At 38.5% G+C, this 21564-nt stretch overlaps 1 protein-coding gene across 3 annotated transcripts in view; it reads left to right on the top strand.

Moving 5' to 3' along the window:
- Nucleotides 1-3785: 3785 nt before the first annotated feature.
- Nucleotides 3786-21564, top strand: part of SAMD12 (sterile alpha motif domain containing 12) — an 838974-nt gene continuing 821195 nt past the window's right edge. For 2 of the 3 annotated variants that reach the window (XM_049773520.1, XM_049773522.1), the window contains exon 1: nt 3792-3926. In XM_049773520.1, the coding sequence (XP_049629477.1) occupies nt 3914-3926 (13 nt within the window). In that variant the 5' untranslated portion in view covers nt 3792-3913. Of the gene's footprint in view, nt 3927-21564 lie in introns of all 3 variants that reach the window. The other variant, XM_049773519.1, reaches the window with a different exon arrangement.

Below are 21564 nucleotides of genomic sequence, written 5' to 3'. Positions count from 1 at the left end.
AAACAAAACAGATACAAATACAATATGTGGCCCGCGGTTCATAGTTTGAGGACCACTGCACCAATTCAACTGGAGTTTCACAGGCAAGGTATGTATTTAGTTTAATATGGCAAATTATTTCTCAAAGAAATATTCATTTGTCAAACATCAGCATATTGTACATTTTTAAAATGTCCCAATATTGCCAATATTGGTATTTTATGACTTTTTATTTGTTTATTTATTTACTTATTTAGTTTTATTGAGACCATTGTGAATTGCAAGTTTTTTTTACAGTTGTATCTCAGGCATTTAGTGACAGTGAATTAGGGCCATTCCCACTACCAATGTTGACCACCCTTCATCATAGTTTCCCAAATGCATCCATACCTCCACCCCTACCCCCCCCAGGTCTACTATTTAATGGGTCCATTTTGTGTTTAGCTTGTAGTTTGGGTCTCTTGATTTTATTGTCATTGAGTTTCGGATGGGTATCTAGATCTAACCTCTTTTTTTATTTCACTTAAGTTCCTGAGACCATTTGACCCCTGGGCCCCATCCACTTTTTTTTTTCTTTTCCCAGTTTGTAGGAAGACATAGAAATATGAAACAGAACGAAATGACTCAAATTCTATGGTTCTGTAAAAAAGGCAGGAGCCTCTATATAGAATGTAAGTAAAATTAAAAAGGAAAAGAAAAAAAGAAAGAAAAAGGGGGAAGAAGGGTAGATGTGGCTTTTTTTTTTTTTTTTTTTTTTTGTATAGGCATGACAAACATTGGGGAAATTAGAAAAAAAAGTACCACTGGCCAAGGAGATAGAGGGTGTTTCCACTCATGAAGCAAACTGCCATTAAGACTGATTACAGTCTCCAGACACGTTGGTTGTCCAACCCCAATGTCTCTCTTTATGTTACTGAGAAAGTTCTGCTCCGTAGCAGTTGTCAAAGTAAGCCTTCTGTAATTACAGATCCAGATTTTTGCACAAGTCCTAGGGTGAAACCTAGGGTAAAGTCTTTCTATGTTGTCTCAGGACAAATTCTGCTTAGTTGAGGTTGTTGTAGTCAGTCTTGTGTACTTAGGGGTCATAGTTTTTGCACAGATTCTAGGATGAAGTATCTTCTGATATCATGTCACTGTTGAGTGGTGAAGTAGGGAAACCTACCCGTAGATCAAGTTGTTTCCTTGTTGTCTTATTGACCTTCCCTGGAACAGATTGGTGCTATGGCAGCATTCAGACCTCCCCCAGGGAGTTTGATTCCTGGTGCTTGTGCCATAAACTGTGCCCATACCAATATTAGGATCTAAGGTTCGGGGTTGGATGGTCAATGTCCAATCCATTGAAGCCTAATTAAAGTCTCCATGAAAAATGTTCGTTGAAAGGCAGCCCTGAATAATAAAATTTATGAGTTTCTATTTGTATTAGATCAGAACTTCTTTCTATTGTAATATTTTCCCATTTTAGTTTTTTATTTTGGTTACTTTTACCATCAACACTCTCCCAAACAAGTTTTCCCAGTGAATCCGATGTGCAGCCAAAATTGAAAATCTGTTTAATAGCTATTACTTATCCCTTATTAGGTTGGATCACATTAAATTGTTATATTTACAGGAGAGAATATAATTCAATATTTGCAGTTTCATTTGGCTTACACTAATATTCATTCACATTTATATTTCTACTAAAATAAAACTCAAACTGGAACTATCATCAATGGGAATGCTTAAAATAAAGCTTTAAAATAAGAAATGGATTATAGTCCTCTATATTTTAATACTAAGCAGATCCTTAAAACCTGGGAACAAACCAATGGTTTTTACACCATTGCTGCAGATTAGAATTAACTTCTTAAAAATCTAAATATCTCCTGTACAAAATCCTTAGAAATACTAAAGTGTGAGACTAGGATGGGGTTTAGGAATGTGTTTGCAAAAGGCTGATGTGCAGCAAAGGTTAGAAATAATTGATGTTGCCTGACAGAGAAAATTATTCTCTTTCTTCTTTAGTCTCTCACTCTAGGTTTTTAATACTTTGGGAACTTTATAAACTGTGGGGAGAATGGGGAGAGAAGTACTTAGATTTCAGTTCCTTCTAGAATTTGGAATGTTTGGTTTTTTATTGATTGGAAAAAGTATTTTACCTGTTACTTATGCTTTATTAATTAGGTCTTTACTGTACCATGTGTGTGATTTGTACATAGCTGTACAGATTCAGTATTAAAACATCAGCAATAATGAAAGCTACACAGATACACATTTTAATTACTCAGAAATAAATCAACTAATTGGACACTTATCCATATACGTCATAACAAGAAAACTGGGGTACATATTCAAACAAAATAGTCTTGTTGGAGACCAGAGTGATAGTAAAGCGTGTAGGGTGCCTGCCTTCCGCCAAGCCAATTTAGGTTCAATCTCTGGCATCCCATATCCAATATGGCCTACTGATTCCTACAGGAGTGATTCAGAGCTAGGAGTAACTCCAAAGTACCGCTGGGTGTGGCTAAAAAAAATCCAAGGGGGGGAAAAAAAAGGTTTTGTTAAGATCTATGGGCAAAGAGAATTAAGAGAAGTCGATGTGGTTGTCTTGCATGTGGATGACCCAAGTGTGTTCCCCAGAACTTCACCAGGAGTGATCCCTGAGCACTGAGCCAGTAGTAAATCTGAGCATCCAACTGTGTCTATATTATGTGTATGTGTGGATCCAAGATAAACCAAAAACAAACAAAAAGTAAAAATGACAGACTTTAAGTGTGTTAAATGTATTAATCTAGTCCTGAGCCAGGTTTATGGATGGCCATCATCCCATTACCCGTACCAGCCTCTAGTGTATCCACCTTCCCATATATAGGTAGGGAGAACATGTTTGAAGATTTTATTTTTACCAATCTTTCCCAGACCTGAAACTCCATGGCTCTCCACAGGATTCTGCGTTTGGTTTATCAGCTTGGCTTACATCACCCAGACATCCGGAGTCAGGAAGCAGCATCCAAGTTGGCAAAAGCCTACCTGTTGGGTACTGAGTAACTGGGGACCTCTCTCAATTCATCCAGGCAGGGCTCCCAGTAAGGCAAGAGCTGAGCTCCACCTTCTTCCCTGGAAGCCGGACAAGCTTCAGTCCAGGTAGCCAAAGGAGAAATGCATTTTCCCAGATTTTAACTCCTAATGACTCTGAATAATTTATGCCTGCTGGGGACTTTTCTACACCACGCCCCATCCCCTGGTAAGCCTTTAGGCACGTGAGTCACCCCGAGAACTCGAAGATGAGGCTATTTCATCACCTGGCTGGTGATGAATCTCACCTCTCTCCCTGCGAACTGAGAAACAAGTTTCCACCGCGCCCAGCGCACAGAGAACCCCAGACGGCGGGTGCGTTTGCTCTCCCTCACTATGTGGGTGACCAAAGAGGACCCACGAATCTGTCACAAAAGCCAGAACCCACACCCGAAGCTGTCAGCCTCTCCCCAATACCATTCCTGTACGGTGCTCACCCTGGCTAATAGACTGAGAAGGTTCAATCACGGGTCTGATCCGAGAGCCCGAGGAAAAACCTGTGTGAGGCATGCTGGGAAATGTAGTCCGCCGCTTCCAGAGAAGAGAGACCGCGGGATGCTCCCAAGACTCCCCGAGCAATGACTCTGTGGATGTCAGTTAAAAGCATAACTGTTCCCACAATACGATGTCTATGCCGAACATCTTCGAAGATTTAGGGTGCTCTTCTGGCCCGGGATAAAGGAAGGGACTTCATTTCCCAGCGTCCCCTGAGCCAAGCTGGGAGCCGGCTGCCTCGCTGTGCGTGGTGAACGCGGCAGGTTGGTTCTGGAGCAGATGAGCGCAGCAAGACTAGGCGAGAGAGCGAGGCTGGGGGGAGCACGGGGCAGGAGGAGTCCCTCGACCGAGAACATTATGCATGCGTTAGGGACGCTCTGAGAGAATGGCTGTGGAAGGTAAGGGATGCTGGGGGCATTTTGAGCTCCTTAACCCCCAAATCACACATCCCGATTGAAGCTTGGGGGGAACGTGGGGGCGGAGAGGAGAGAGGGTGGTGACTAGCGGGGGCCCTTTCCTCCTGGAACCTCCTGGCACTCACCTGAGCCTGAGAAGGCCAATGGAAGCTTTATCCAGTGGCTTTGCAAAAACATAAATAAATAAAAATACAAAACATTTAGGTGAGCAGGACTTAGGGGGTTGGAGATAGCTAGAGTCCTAACATGCCAAAATGTTGAACTGGAAATGGAGGGAAAGGCACAGAGGTCGACACGAGGACTCAGCCTGGTCCAGAAGGTGGGGAGAGAGGACCCCCAACAGGTGCAATTATCAGGAAGCAGGGACTGCCATTGGGTCGAGGCCCCTTGTGCCTAGTGCACTTGCCAACTCAGCAGATGCACCCTGAGGGAGGAGGTGTCCCCACACCTGGCACTATTTATACAGCCCTTCTAGTGTTAGCAAACTTTCCAGAAACGAAATGAATCAGCCAGGGGAAGCAATTTCAACCAACCTCTTCAGTCTGGGGAATCCTTGTCTCTGAAGACCACTCCATATGTTTGGCTTTGAGTTCCATCTAGGTGACAATCCTGCCTCTGGTGAACTCTTATCTGAAAACTTGGCACGGGCAGTTTGTGAAAGGTCCCGAGTTGTGCAAGATTTTTTGACCTGGAAACACAAGCTTTTCTCTCTCCTTGAGAGGAAAGATCTGGAGGAAATTTTGAAAATTAGATTTGGGATATGAATTTAGAGATCACTGTGCCTAGATGCTAGAATGAAATGAGCTGTAGTTTGGGACTCGAGACCTTTCGTTCACTGATAGGATCATGGTTCAATGTGCGACTCAGGTCAGAGGGACACTGGGGTTGGAAGGTGAGAGAGCATGACTCCTTGTAGGTGGGAAATGAGCCTGGGCCTTGTAATCTAAACGCTAGGAGGAGTTGGTATGACTGAGAAAAGGAGGGTTTTGATCTGACATGTGCTTTTAAAAAATTACTATTTATTGTGAAGTAACAATAGCCCGGTTCCTATGCTCCTATGTTTAACATTCATTAGCTTGGGAAACTATTGACTTGGATTATCCCAGAGCAGAGATTCCCATCCCCCATCCCAGTTAGCTATTTGTAATTATCTCTTTATATATATAATTTATATATACATAAATATATATCCTTTATATTATATATATTATTTATATATACATAAATGTATATATACATTTATATATATAAGAATGTTCTAAGTTTTACTTTTTACATGCAAATGTAAATGGTTGGGTGAAGATCTGGCTTTCTGCCTTGTTACAATTCACAATGACGTGATTTCAGATTTCAATTCAAAACCTATCACCATAAAGTTCTTGAACTTGAGGCTGATGTTAAGTTCAACTACTGGAAACTCTTCTGCTCACCCTTTGAATGAATGACCTTGAATATTGATGTCTTCCTTTTCACTCTTCTTTGTCCCAGAATGAGTAAGGATACTCCCTCCAGTTGCCAGTCTACAATGTACTTAATCACAATTTCCTGTTCACTGTAAGAAATATGGAATTTGGGCCCGGAGAGATAGCACAGCGGTGTTTGCCTTGCAAGCAGCTGATCCAGGACCAAAGGTGGTTGGTTCGAATCCCAGTGTCCCATATGGTCCCCCGTGCCTGCCAGGAGCTATTTCTGAGCAGACAGCCAGGAGTAACCCCTGAGCACCACTGGGTGTGGCCCCCCAAAAAAACAAAAACAAAAAAAAGAAATATGGAATTAGTCATTTCATTTTTGTTTTTGGTTTTTGGGTCACACCTGGCAGCACTCAGGGGTTACTACCGGCTCTACGCTCAGAAATTGCTCCTGGCAGGCTTGGGGGACCATATGGGATGCTGGGAATCGAACCAGTGACCTTCTGCATGCAAGGCAAATATCATACTTCCACAATATCTCTCTGGCCCCTAGTCATATTTTTTTGTCTGGTGGATTGTTTTATGCCTAGTAATCTAGACATTACAGAAGTTATTGTTTATATAGAAACCTGGAGATCTTAGACTTAAGTTAAAATTGTCTCAATTTGAAAAACTAAGGACGTTGTTTAAGATGCATGGCAAATTTGATTCTTTTTTTTTGGGGGGGGGGGTCCACACCTGGCAGCGCGCAGGGCTTACTCCTGGCTCTATGCTCAGAAATCGCTACTGGCAGGCTCAGGGGACCATAGAGATGCCGGTATTCGAGCCATTGACCTTCTGCATGGAAAGCAAACACCTTACCTACATGCTATCTCTCTAGCCCCGCACATTTGATTCTTGTTTCTCATCTTGTTGAAGGCAGTATTCTTGTTCTGCTCTGTGTCTTTTTGTTTACTTCCCCATGGTCTTTCCTAATCTGTGAAAGACTTCTCATCTTTTGAGAATTTGTCCTAAGAGCTGAGCTGTTCAAACTCTGCATTCCTATCTGTGGAAGGAAACTTCTTTGTCAAATTTCCATGACTCCTTCTTACATCTAACTTGAACTTTATCATATTCAATCTCTCACTGTTCTGAGGACTATTCCTTGACAATTGGAACTATGCAATCTTTGAGTTTATATTTCCAATATAGCACAGTACCTTTGCAAAAAAAATAAATAAATAAAAGTGCCCAGCAAATGTTTGTAGAATGCTTGGGAAGCAGATCAATGAAGTTTGGTGAGTGACTCTAGTAGGGGACTTACCATATTTTTTATACCATAAGACACACATTTTCCTCCCCTAAAAGATGGGGGAAATGTGTTATGCCCCCTTTATTGCACAGACATATCACATTGTACGAGTAATCAGGTTAATGTATTTTCATCACCACATATTGAGCTTTAGTTTAAGATTATTTTATTGCTGCTGTGACCTTCCTTTTCCCCTTGTTTTCCTTGTCTAAAAACTATGTGTATCTTATGATCAGGCGCATCTTATAGAAAATAAAATAGTGGTAGATGCTTTCATGGGAGCCCAAATACCATAAAGTAATGAGTTTTGGAGAGATTTGAAGGTAGAGAAGACTTTGGTACTATTATCCTCTAGTTTTTTGACATAGAATGTTCTAGAGCAGTGGTTCTGAACTATGGGGGTAACTAGGGTCTCAATTCTATGAGATCTAAAGTCTCATTGGGGATATGTTGGGGATTGTCATTGGTATTTTGTGAATTTGGACCAAGGATGCCAAATAGTCCTCACTACATGGTCACCCCTGACAGAGTTCTAATCAAAAGCAGTGAATGACTCCTCTCAACCAGCTTGTTGGGCAATATGGACTCTGACTATGCCAGAAAAGTGCCAGAGGAACTGGAATAAGAGATAGATAATATATTAGCTTAATTTGGTATATCTTGAAGGATGTGCATATTTATGATTTATTTCTCAGGATACTTGGAAATATTAAAGGACTTCTAGAAGGACTCTTGGAATCCAGATCTTAGATAATGTTATTTTACCTCCTCGTCTTCTTAAAAAGCAAAACAAAACTATACAAATGGTCATGTCTTCTGTATTCTGAATTTTCACTTCTTTATACCACTGAATCTAATTAGCAAAACATTAAGTTTTTTTTAACAATGTGTAACTTGCTGTCTTAAGTAAACTTGAACTTGTAGAAATGTTAAGAGCAAGTAAGGATTTCATTTATTGTGCTACACCTGTAGCCTTGAGTTTTAGATGAAAAAGAGATGCCCTTTGTTTATTGTTTCATGGTTACCCCAGAGTTAAATTTTCTTCTTTGAATTTAATTACCACATCCTACTTATAATTCTAAGCTTGATTATTATGACCTCTGACTTACATTTATGGGCTTTTGGGAAACTTAGTATTCTTTCAAACAAACAATAAAACAGGGTCCAACTATATAACCTTCTTTCAGACCTGCATTATATTGGCATCCAATGTCTCTAAACAAAAAGCAACATCAAGAATCAGTGTAAATGCTGAATAAATCACTAATAGTTGGAAAACAAGTACCTTGATAAGAGGGGATAGCAATCAAATACCTTAGATTAATTTATTCACTATAGATAATACTGCAGATGGTATTGACAATTGAGATAATGTTTTCTAACAAAATGGTTTACAGCATTACACAGAGGTTGAGGGAATAGTTCTTCTGGCATAATGCTATATTATTCAGTTGTACAAGCCTGATGCCAGGCACTTCAGGGACCACAGTAATTGTTTCATGAATGAAGTATAAATTCTTAGACAATACATTGAATTTTCTACTTCTTTTTTAAGCAAATTTTTCTTTATTAATGTAAATAGAAGATTAAAATGAAAATGACAAAAATATGATGAAATGTGTATTTATACAATAATCAGAAAATAAGGCAAAATCAGCATGAAAAGTATATATATATAACATTACTGCCTTCCAATGTATTATTTTTATAAAATATAAGCACATAAATGAAATCTAGTGTGTCTACTTAATATATTTGTATTCTCTACTTTTAAAAATTGAATGAATATAATTTATTGCATTGTATAGATTTAACCTAATCTAGCATTAATTTGATTTTTATGTAAAATATAATTGCCATGGTAGTAGTATTAACTTTATTGTCCTTTATTAGTTACTGAGAATTTTTTTACTTCTTGAGCCTATTGCCTCTACTGCATCTTCAAAGATGTATAATAAATTGGAGTACATAAACATTATTCATATTGTTTCATTTATAATAAAATAGCCCTCTACCATAGCAGTAAAATACTTTCCATTATTCAGAATCATCCCTCCATATCCCCCAAAAGATTTCAAATGTGAGGATACAAATCTGACACGACATCTGTGCTTGAGAATCTAAATTTCCAACCCTAAGTGAACAAATTGCTTTACCAATTTGACTTCTGATAGGTTATTCAGTGCTGTGGTCTTAGTCCAGTTTTCCACTCAATAATATAAAAATATATCCCAAATATTATTTGATTTTATAATATCTATGCTCAAGAGAATAAGGGGACACAGTAATTAGACACTATTAGCAGAAAGAAGCCATTGTGCTAAGTCCTGGGAATTTGTGGGCTCTATAAATGATCAAAGTACTATATTGGGATATTCAAAAATGTTTCAAGAAATGAAAATAATGGGGCCAGAGAGATAGCATGGAGGTAGGGCTTTGCCTTGCACGCAGAAGGATGGTGGTTCGAATCTCAGCATTCCATATGGTCCCCTGAGCCTGCCAGGAGAGATTTCTGAGTGTAGAGCTAGGAGTAACCCCTGATTGCTGCTGTGAGTGACCAAAACAAAACAAACAAACAAAAAAAAAAACAGAAAAAAACAAAAACAAAAAAAAAGGAAAGATAGAAAGAAAGGAAGAAAGGAAGAAAAGAAATGAACACAAGCCTCATTTTTGTTATGGGGAGCTCAGGTTATGTTTTCTGACTTTGGTTGGACCTGTTAACATAGCAGCCAACATTGAACTTAGCCCTCATAGCTTCACCTGTCTTTGTAATACTGCCTACCCAGAGCTCAGAGATAACATGGGTATCTACAGCAGGCCAGGGGGACCCAGAGGGAGAAAAGTCATAGCTATCTGTCTTTCATGTCTATCTTTTATGGACTTGCACATCTGTAGTTATTTTTCTATCAAGAGCCTATGGGAGAGGAGAGATACTAGATGTGCCATTCCATGGATTTCACCAAACATGACACCTGAGTGAAGAAGATGGCATTGTAGATGTTGACTCACTTCTCTACTTCTCAATGTGAGTTCTGTATGCACCTTCACTTGATGTGGCAGGTATTAACTTATGGCTGATTGATCTTATGGTAGATCTTATGATCTTATGGGTATTTTTTTAAAAAAATTAATGAAGGAGATAATTACTATAGCTGGTTCCCAGAATAGATTCCTTCCCATCATTAAGGAGAACTTCCAACTATGTTTATCTCCAGAGTCCATGTTGTAAAAGCAACTGACTAGGAATAAATTATTCTTACTGCTGGTTGTGTGTGTTGTACTGTGATGTTAATAGACAGATTTTCTTCCATTACATTTATCACAAAGTATTTTTATTTCTCCTTTTTTCTGAGTTAGACTACATTTGATTATAACATAGAATTCCAGAAACATAGTCCAACTTCTCTATATGTATAAGTTTCACTATAACCTATTACTAAGGTTAAAGTGCTTCCAACCTTTATCCCAAAAGACCCTTACCCATTCTTTCAACCCACTCCTGAAAATAATAGTATTTGCTTCCAACAACCACCAAGATTTTTGCTAAGACTTGCAGATATGTTGGTTTTTCTTTCCCAGTTACTCCTTAGATTCTCTCTCTCTCTCTTTTTTTTTTTTTTTTGGTTTATGGGCCACACCCTGCAGTGCTCAGGGGTTACTCCTGGCTATCTGCTCAGAAATAGATCCTGGCAGGCACGGGGGACCACATGGGATGCCGGGATTCGAACCAACCACCTTAGGTCCTGGGTCGGCTGCTTGCAAGGCAAACACCGCTGTGCTATCTCTCCGGCCCTACTCCTTAGATTCTAATTATAAGTAAAACAATTTGGTAAAAGTCTTTAACTTTATTATTTTACTTAGTATAGCCTTATTAATTATCTGTTGATATTTGATAGATATGAGTTATCTGTCATACTCATCATTTATTTTGTTCCCAAAGGTATCATTTAATTTTCTGAAGTGGCAGAATAGTTTTCCTTTAAGCATGTTTACCAATGCCTGTGGATATGCACTTAGGCTGATTCCTCATATGCCTTGGCTATTTTGAATATTTTGATCATAGAAGTGCAACTCTGTTTTCTAATTAATGTTTTCATGTTTTATGGATAAATGACTAATTGTGCTATCTCTTGACCAGATGTTATGTCCATTTGTATTGGATATCTACATGGGGATGTCTTTTCTTTTTCCTATTTGTTTTCTGGTCCAGTATTTCTGAAACTTTTTCCAAGTATAGCCCTTTTTTGACCTGATTTATTCTGTCTTCCCTCATACTAGCTGACCTCTAGTCTTATGCTGGCCTTCCATTTATGTCATATTCATCAATGGCTACTTGGAATATCCTTGGGGCACACAAGGACCCTACTCCTGGTTGAAAAATACTGCTCTAGCCCACAAGACATTCACTAGCAGTTCCCTTTCATCTCTGTTTCAGGGCTTGAGTATAGTGAACAGAAGCACGTCATTGAATAGCTCTCTTCCAGGTGACCGGGAGTAAGAAAGGTGACCTTGAACTTTCTTCTCGGCCAGCTGTGGTTCCTGCTAAACCTGTATCTACTGACAGAATTTATTCTTATCCTGAAGTCTAGTGCCTAGCCCAGCCCTTTCTGATTACTTTCTGATCACCTTTTTGCTCTTATCTGTCCTAATGTATTCTGGTGCTAGAGGAATTGGAGTTGACACTCATTAGACAAGACTATGTAAGACTTTTGCTGTTATCTTTGTGATGACTTATTAGAGTTTGGGCCACTGGTTAGTTAAGCCTATGCCTAGACATGCACACACTCTCGGGGACTAAGTGACAGAGTTTCTGCATATAGTTGATGAGAGAAGAAAGGGAAATGTCAAACTGTCACTGGTGTTTCGATAGGCTATGACTTTTGCATTCATAAGCAGGAAGAGTAAGGCTTGGGTGCAGGGCCTACTTGATTTGCCCCCTGCCTTGACTTGGAAGGAGACAATGAAGGGGAGTGGACTGTATGATATAAACACTAAAATAAAAGTACAAGTAACAAAATGTGGGAGGTCTGAGAACAAATGGGGCATTTAGTCGGATAGGGTTGGCCTAACCAAGGGAGCAATGCTTGAATGAGCTTTCACTAGCATACTGTTAGGTGGGAAGAGGGACCTAGAACAGAATGGAGCTTAGAATTGTGCTCCCTCGGGGATTTCCCCTTCAAGTCCTGGTGTCATGACTCAACTCTTTATGGGGACAGAAGTGAATGAGGCTTCTCCTAAGCCATTCCTGGTACATTCCTTTCCCAAAGGGGTCTGTTATATGCCTGATCATATCTATAATACTTCCCACAGCCTGGTAGGATCCTGCATGTATCCTTTTGCAAACCCAGAGCGAAAAAGATTGGGGTAGAGGGAAGGCAGCTGCTATACATCAAAGAGATCCTTCCCTAATTTTGTGAAGTGGAATGTTGCAGCACTACCAGTTCTGAGCTGGCTCTGGAGAGCAAATTGGCTATATTTAGTCTGAGTTTTCTAAAGTGTGGGTGCAAGTAGCTGCTGGTACAGCCTGCCTTTCCAGTGAAGCTCAGGAAGAGGTGGCAGCTGTCGGTGACAGGGGATGCCACCTCTTTGGTTCTGCAGCCTTCCCTTCTCTAAGGGCTCCAGAGCTGTGAGCAGTTTCAATTTCTCTGCCCCTTGGTAACTTTGGTGCCTTAGGAAGTGTTGTATAGGATTTTCCCCAGCAGGCACTTGGGATCTTTGAGGTTTTTGACATGTTTGCAGAATGGCCATGGGGAATAGAGTTATAGCTCTATTTAGTACAGAGTGGCTCAAGCCTGTACCTTTCTCACAGTCTTGACATAGGTAAGTCCTACATCTCAAGGGTGAATCCCAGCTCTGCTGAGGATTGCTATAGAGACTTGAGCCCTGCACACAACAACTTTGAGAAAAATATCAATAGTAATGACTTCAGGCATGCAAGGAGGCAAGGAGCAACCAGTGCGGGGCTGCTCAGGAACCATTCAATAATTATTAGATGTGCTGATTGGGCTGATGCTTCTCTTTGGAAGCATTGTGACTTCCAGAAAACACAATAGGCATTGTGTTTTAATTCAGAGAACAAATATTTTGAAGTAGCATTGGTTTCTAAGAGTATACAATTTAGGACTGCATGGGCCCATTGACTTTTTAGCCCTACCCAGAATTCCTGGTTACTCAATTCTTTGGCAAATATTTTTTATTATCTGTTTCCTTTCCTTGCTTCATTATATTTCACAGATGCATGAGATCACTCAGCATTTGCCTTTTTCCTTTCAATTAATTTATCACAGCCCCTTTTCAGGCCCTGTGGTAATACATATGGTAATGTAGATATAATATTTGGTGACCATCAGGTTTGCTGATAAAAGCAACTTAATATAATTGCTAAAATACTGTTAAAATGTACCCTCATCTTACAATGTGTTATCTTGCTTCATTCTCCAATTCCCTTCAATAGAGGAAAATAAAAATGATCAAAACTGGAGTGGGATCACAAAAGGACTCATCATTTTAGTTTTTGCCATCAGAAATGTACTCATCAATTAACAGCAGTTTTGTGGCCTATGCTTTTTCTGATGGTCACTCAAACATATGCTGTGCATGGAAAATAAATTTATAGTACAAGAGAAATTTCATATTTTGCAAAGGAAGAATCAGGTCATGTGGTGAATAAAAGTAACTCTAAAACTGGTGAAATGGAATAGTCTGAGCCAGTTAAGATCAGACTAAGCCAAAGAACCTTATTAAAGAAGAGAGAATCCACCGAAGAAACTGACTTGATAAAAAAAAATACTAGTGCTTAATCTAAAGAGTAAGAGAAATCTTTGGTACACTGAAATATTTTGAGAGAATTTGATCTTTTTAACTGGGCTATGAAAAGTCAAGCATGAAATGAAACATGTTTTATTCTGTTGACATGAATCTTGAAGATATAACAAATGGAAAAAGGGAGAGATAATTTTGTTGTAAGAATGAAAAAAATCACAGTGATTATATAACTTTATTTTTTAGGGTTGGGATGTGGGATCACAGTCTGAGGTGCTCCTCAGGGCTATTCGTGGCTCTGTGCTCAGTAGTGACCCTTGGTGGTGCTCCAGGGACCATGTGCAATGCTAGGAATCAAACCAGGTTAACTGCATGCAAGTCATGTGACATAAACCTAATGATCACTCAAGATGTTTCTATTTAAAAAAATATTTTCCTATTAACACACTGTGATATACAAAGTTATTCATAGTATAGTTTAAGGCTTACAATGTTCCAACACCAGTCCCACCAGTGATACCTTCCCTCTACCAGTGTCCAAGAATTTTCTCGCACAATGCCAACCCAACCTGCCTTCTTTCTTAAATTTAGCAAATTTTTAAGATTGGTTGCTTAGTTTTATCTTTTGCTCTCAGTGGGTGAGCTCTATGGTTTATAGTATAGTTTATAGTATGGCCTATAGTATACATATACCAAAGCTCTACACTACTGATATGCCCCATGCTCTGGACCCTACCCCTGTTACTTCCATATTTGGAGGTATATTTACTTCTCTCCTCAGTTCCTTTCGTTTCCTGTCATTTTCATTTCTATAATCTAGAGTCAAGGATTAGCAAAAATCTCTCCTTTGATATATTGCATCCTCTCATCTTGTTATTCTATATGACACAGATAGATAAGTCAGATCATCTAATACTTGTTATCCTTTTTTATGATTTGATCACTTAACATAATATCCTCTATTTCCATCCCAGTTTCAGTATATTGCCAATTATCAGTGTTCATTTTGCCTTTAGAATGAATGAATGTATGTCTTGTGGATAGATACCAAAAAGTAGAATTGCTGAGTCATATAGCAGCTTAGTGATTACTGATAAATCTCCATATTGTTTTCAATAGGCATCATAGCAGACAAATTTCTTCCAAGCAGTGAACGAGAATTCCTTTCCCACCACATTGTTGCCTACGAATATTGTTTACAATATTTTTGATGTGGCCATTCTCACTGGTGTGAGATGATATCTCATGGTCTTAATTTTGATTTTCTTCTAATAAATGATGTTGATTTCTTGGATAATTTTTCTCCAGCCTTTTATTTTGAGTCTATGTTTGTTCTGACTATTCAGGTGCATTTCTTATAGGCAGCAGAAGGTTGGATTGAATTTTTTGATCCATTTAGCCACTCTGTGTCTCTTAACTAGTGCATTTAGTCCATTGACATTGAGAGAAAGAATTGTCCTGGGATTTAATGCCATCTTTATATCGAAATTTGGTGTGTCTTTTGGTTAGTTTTGTCTTAAATTAGGTCTTTCAGTTTTTCTCTTAAGATTGGTTTTGAGTCTGTAAAGTTTCTGAGCTGTTTTTTGTCTGTGAAGCCATGTATTCTTCCGTCAAACCAGAAAGTGAGTTTTGCTGGGTACAGTATTCTAGGTGAAGCATTCATTTCGTTCAGTCTTGTCACAATATCCCACCACTGCTTTTTGGCATTGAGTGTTTCTGGTGACAGGTATGCTGTAAATCTCAAGGATGCTTGCTTGAACATAATTTCTCCTTTTGATCTTGCTGTTTTCAGAATTCTGTCTCTATCTGTGGGATTCATCATTGTGACTAGGATGTGTCCTGGGGTAGTTTTTCTGGGGTCACTTTTGGTTGGTACTCTTTGAGCATGCAGGATTTGATCACATATATTCTTTAGCTCTGGAAGTTTCTCTTTAATGATATTCTTGACCGTTGATTCTTCCTGGAAATTTTCTTCCTGGGTCTCTGGGACTCCAATGATTCTTAAGTTGTTTCTGTTGAGCTTATCATAGACTTCTATTTTCATCTGTTCCCATTCTTTGACTAATTTTTCCATTATCTGTTCATTTGCTTTAAATTTTTTTTCCAATCTCTCCAGCTGTATGGAATTATTATTTATCTCATTTTCCACAACACCAAGTGGATCAGGCACTTTTGAAATTTGTTTGGAACAATAAACACCCTAGAATAGCTAAAGCAATCATTGGGAAAAAGAATATGGGAGGAATTACTTTCCCCAACTTTAAACTTTACTACAAAGCAATAGTTATCAAAACAGCATGGTATTGGAATAAGGACAGGCCCTCAGATCAGTGGAATAGGCTCGAATACTCAGAAAATGTTCCCCCGAATACAATCACCTAATTTTAGATAAAGGAGCAGGAAATCCTAAATGGAGCAGGGAAAGCCTCTTCAACAAGTGGTGTTGGCACAACTGGATAGCCACTTGCAAAAAATTGAACTTAGACCCCCAGCTAACATCATGTACAAAGGTAAAATCCAAATAGATTAAAGACCTTGATATCAGACCAAAACCGTAAGATATATAGAACAACACATAGGCAAAACACTCCAGGACATTGAGACTACAGGCATATTCAAGGAGGAAACTGCACTCTTCAAGCAAGTAAAAGCAGAGATTAACATATGGGAATATATTAAGCTGAGAAGCTTCTGCACCTCAAAGGAAATAGTGCCCAGGATACAAGAGCCACCCACTGAGTGGGAGAAACTATTCACCCGATACCCATCAGATAAGGAGCTAATCTCCAAAATATACAAGGCACAGACAGAACTTTACAAGAAAAATACATCTAATCCCATCAAAAAATGAAAAGAAGAAATGAACAGACACTTTGACAAAGAAGAAATACAAATGGCCAAAAGACACATGAAAAAATGCTCCACATCACTAATCATCAGGGAGATACAAATCAAAACAACGATGAGATACCACCTCACACCACAGAGAATGGCACACATCACAAAGAATGAGAATAAACAGTGCTGGCAGGGATGTGGAGAGAAAGGAACTCTTATCCACTGCTGGTGGGAATGCCATCTAGTTTATGGAAAGCGATATGGAGATTCCTCCAAAAATTGGAAATCGAGCTCACATATGATCCAGCGATACCACTCCTAGGAATATACCCTAGAAACACAAAAATACAATACAAGAACCCCTTCCTTATACCTATATTCATTGCAGCACTATTTACCATAGCAAGACTCTGTAAACAACCAAGATGCCCTTCAACAGACGAATGGCTAAAGAAACTGTGGTCCATATACACAATGGAATATTATGCAGCTGTCAGGAGAGATGAAGTCATGAAGTTTTCCTATACATGGATGTACACGGAATCTATTATGCTGAGTGAAATAAGTCAGAGAGAGTGAGAAAAACGCAGAATGGTCTCATTCATCTATGGGTTTTAAGAAAAATGAAAGACATTCTTGCAATAAAAAATTTCAGACACAAAAGAGAAAAGAGCTGGAAGTTCCAGCTCACCTCAGGAAGGTGAGTAATTACAGAGAGTAATGAGTTTAGTTAGAGAAATAACTACATTTTGAACTGTCCTAATAATGAGAATGTATGAGGGAAACAGAAAGCCTGTCTAGACTACAGGCAGGTGTCGGGTGGGGAGGAGGGAGATTTGGGACATTGGTGATGGGAATGTTGCACTGGTGATGGGTGGTGTTCTTTACATGACTGAAACCCAAACACAATCATGTATGTAATCAAGGTGTTTAAATAAAATATTAAAAAATAAATGATGTTGAATACTTTTTTATGTATTTACTAGCTATCTTCTTTGGAGAATGGAAACCCCTTTTTCAATAGGATTTGGATCATTAATTGCCTTATATATCCTGGATACTAACCCTTTACCTGAAGTGTTGAATAAATATTTTCATTCATCAGTTGAAAAACTTTGGTTTAGTGTGTTTCTTTGCCTTGAAGAACTTAGTTAATTTTTATGATTTCATTTATTAATTTTTTTTGTTTCAATATCTTTGTCACTGGGATCATGTTATTGAAAACACCTTTGAATTACGAACCTTGAAGTGCTTTGCTTATATTTTCTCCAATGTATTTTATGGATTCTAGATTGATCTCAATGTCATTTACACACTACTAATTCACTTGTATAAAGTATGAGATATGAATACATTTCATTTTTTGATTATGCAGTTGTGCTGTTTTCCCAGCACCATTTGAAGAAAACTATCTTTACTCCACTTCATGTACTCTATTTTTTGTAAAATATTTACCATAGCAAAGGGCAGAGCAATAGTACAGCATGTAGGGCATTTTCCTTACATGCAGCCAACATGGATTCAATCCCCAGCATCCCATATTGTCTTCTGAGCATGCCAGGAGTAATTTTAATACAGAGAGGAGTAATATCTGAGCATTGTCAGGTGTGGTTCCCTCCGCCCAAATTTGACCATAGTGGATTTGATACTCAGTTCTTATCCATTGGTCAGAATACATCCTTAGTCCGGTACCATGATGTTTTAGTCATTATTGCTTTATAGTGTAATTTCAAGTTAGATCATTGATAACTCCCAGTTTTTTATTTCTAAGTCAGGCTTTGGCTAGTAGGCTTTTATAACTTCATTAAAAACTTTATTATTAACTATTTTAAGTCTTTGAACAATGTCAACTGAATTTGAGTGGGTTCTGCATTGATGCATTAAATCTATATAATATTTTACGTATTAATTTTTCCAACCCATACACATGAAATAATTTTTTATTTCCTAAGATTTTTTTTCTTAAACGATTTAAAGTTATTCTTACATAATTGTTTTTGGACACTATTTTTAATGAAATAGATTTTGGTCTTTAGTTCATTATTTTTATCTAGGAATGCATCAGATTTTTGTATAGATGCTCAGGCAGCTACTTCGTGTTATCACTTTGTTTCTAAGATTTTTTTAGTGGACTCTTTGGAGTTTTTTATGTATATGTTAAGTTACCTGCAAATAGTAATAATTTGAGTTATTTTTCAATTGGGATCCTTTTGATTTATTCTCCTTGACAGATTGTTGTTGCTAGGACTTCTAATACTATACTCCTAGAAGTGGGGCAATGCCTTGTGTCTAATAGTCAATAACAGTAGATGATTTTGTCACCATTGAGAATGGTACTGGTTGTTAGTTTTGTAAATAACCATTATACCTTGAACAGGGTTCCTCCACCCTAGTTTTATTGAGGGTTTTTCTCTGATTTTGAATGAATGTTCAGTCTTGTTGAAATATTGAAATATTTATCTGGATCTTTGCTGTGCCTGTCTGTGTTTCTTGAATACCTGAAGCTCTCCTCAGAGGCCTAGGGAACACACCACCAAAAATCCTCCATTCTGAAGCTGCCCAGTGAGTGAGTGAGTAAAGTCTGGCTGTGGGGGGGGGGGTCGCCAAGCAGTAAGATGAGCCCTCTTGCATGCGGAGGCTCCACCCTGCTGTGCCTTTGATCACTCTGAGGACTTCAAGGAAAATATTTACTGAGTCTGTCTGTGTTTCTTGAATACTCGAAGCTCTCCTCAGAGGCCTAGGGAGTGCACCCCCAAAAAACTGTCAATTAGAGGCAGCAGAAGAGTGTGCACTCATTCTAACCCATAAAACGCACCACACACACAGGAAAAACCACACCATAAGCGTGAGAATGGGGAAACCTCGCAGGCAAACACCATACACAGAGAATGAAGACGATAGTTTGGATGATCTAAAAATCCAATTATCTAATTAACCTCTGATAAGGAACTTAGAATAAAAATATGGAAGATGTTTGTAGAACTCAAAGAAAGCAGAGATCAATTTGAACAGAACACAAAGACAGAAATCAGAAAACTACAAACTGAAATAACAGATCTGAAAAACATGGTAGCTCAACTGAAAAACTTAGTGGATGGCCACTCCAGCTGGGTAAAAGCAGCGGAGGACAGAATCGGTGTACTGGAAGATGTGATGCAGAAAAACTCAACACAGCAGAAGAAATTGGAAAAGAACCTTAAGACAAACGATCAGGCAATGCAAAATGTACTCAAGGAATCTGAAAAGATGAAAACAGAAGTCTTTGATAAACTCAACAGAAACAACGTAAGAAACATTGGAGTCACAGAGCCCCAGGTAGGAGATCTCCAGGAAGAATCAACTGTCGAAGACATCATCAAAGAGATACTCCCAGAGATAAAGACTACATGCAATCAAATCCTGCATGCCTAAAGAGTACCAGCTAAAAGAGACCCAAAGAAAAACACCCCAAGACACATCCTTGTTACAATAACAAATCCCACAGATAGAGATAGAATACTGAAAGCAGCAAGTTCAAAAAGGGAAATTACATTCTAAGGAACATCCCTAAGACTTACAAGAGACATGTCATAAGAAACTCTCAAGGCCAGAAGACAGTGGTGGGATATTGTGACAAGAATGAATGAAATGAATGCCTCACCAAGAATACTGCACCCAGCCCAACTCACGTTCAGGTTTGATGGAAGGATACACAGCTTCATGGATAAACAACAGCTCAGAAACTTCACAGATGATAAACCAGCCTTAAAGGAAAAACTGACAGGTCTACTTTAAGACAAGAGAGACCAAAAAACACAGCAAGCTTACCTACAAAGATGACATTAAATCCTATGACAATCATCTCCCTCAATGTCAATGGACTAAATTCACCAATTAAAAGACACAGAGTGGCAAAAATGGGTCAAAAAGATGAATCCAACCTTCTGCTGCCTACAAGAAACACACCTGAATAGTCAGAACAAACATAGACTCAAAATCAAAGGCTGGAGGAAAATCATCCAAGCAAACAACACCATTAAAAAAGCTGGGGTGGCCATATTAATATCTGATGACACCAAAGTTATGCTCAGATAAGTTGTAAGAGACATAAGTAGACACTATGTACTAATCAAGGGATATGTGCAACAGGAAGAAATCAGACTATTAAACATATATGCACCCAATGAGAGACCAGCAAATTATCTAATACAATTAATGACAAATCTGAAAGAAGAAATCAATAATAACACAATAATTGTGGGAGACCTCAACATGGCCCTGTCCACACTTGATAGGTCAACCAGCCTGAAACCCAACAAAAACATACTAGCCCTGAAAAGAGTAATGGAAGAAAGAGGACTAGTAGATACATAAAGGACACTCCACCCCCCAAAACCTGGATACACATTCTTCTCCAGTGTACATGGGTCATTCTCCAGGATAGACCACGTGCTGCCTCATAAAACATACCTCCATAAAATCAAGAGGATAGAAATCTTGCAGGCTACCTTTGCTGACCACAAGGCTCTGAAATTAGATGTGAACTACAAAGGCACACAGAAGAAAAACTTTAACAATTGGAAATTAAACCCCTGCTACTGAACAACCAGTGGGTCCAAGATGAAATCAAAAAGGAAATCAAAACTTTCCTGGAAACAAATGATAATGAAGACACAAACTGCCAGAATCTATGGGACACAGTAAAAGCAGTCCTGAGAGGAAAATTTATAGCTTTACAAGCACACATCAGGAAGGAAGAAGGAGCATACCTGAATAACTTAATGGCGCAGTTCATAAAATTAGAAAATGACCAACAAAAGGACCCAAAAACAGGGAGACAGAAGGAAATAACAGGCTGAAAGCAGAAATCAATGAAGTGAAAAACCAAAAAACAATCTGAAAGATCAACAAAAGCAGAAGTTGGTTCTTTGAAAAAATAAACAAGATTGATAGACCATTGGCAAAATTCACACACACAAAAAAAAAAGAGAAACAGAAGAGAAACCTGATAACCCATATTAGAAATGTAAAGGGGTAGATCGTGACAGATATTACAGAAATCCAAAGGGTAATCAGAGACTACTTTGAGAAACTTTATGCTACTAAACATGAGGACCTAGAAGAAATGAAAAAATTCTTGTACACTTATAACCTTCCACAGTTAAGTAAGGAGAATGTAGCATATCTAAAGACCCCCATCACTATTGAGGAAATTGAAACTGTAATCAAACATCTGCCCAAAAAGAAAAGCCCAGGCCCAGATGGATTTACTAATGAATTCTTTCAAATCTATCAAGAGGAGTTACTACCAGTCCTAGGCAGGCTCTTCCATGAAATTGAA

This window comes from Suncus etruscus, chromosome 5 (genome assembly GCF_024139225.1).
Source record: "Suncus etruscus isolate mSunEtr1 chromosome 5, mSunEtr1.pri.cur, whole genome shotgun sequence".
NCBI lineage: Eukaryota > Metazoa > Chordata > Mammalia > Eulipotyphla > Soricidae > Suncus > Suncus etruscus.
Note: the sequence above shows the minus strand (reverse complement) of the source record. Positions and strands in the feature narration are given on the sequence as shown.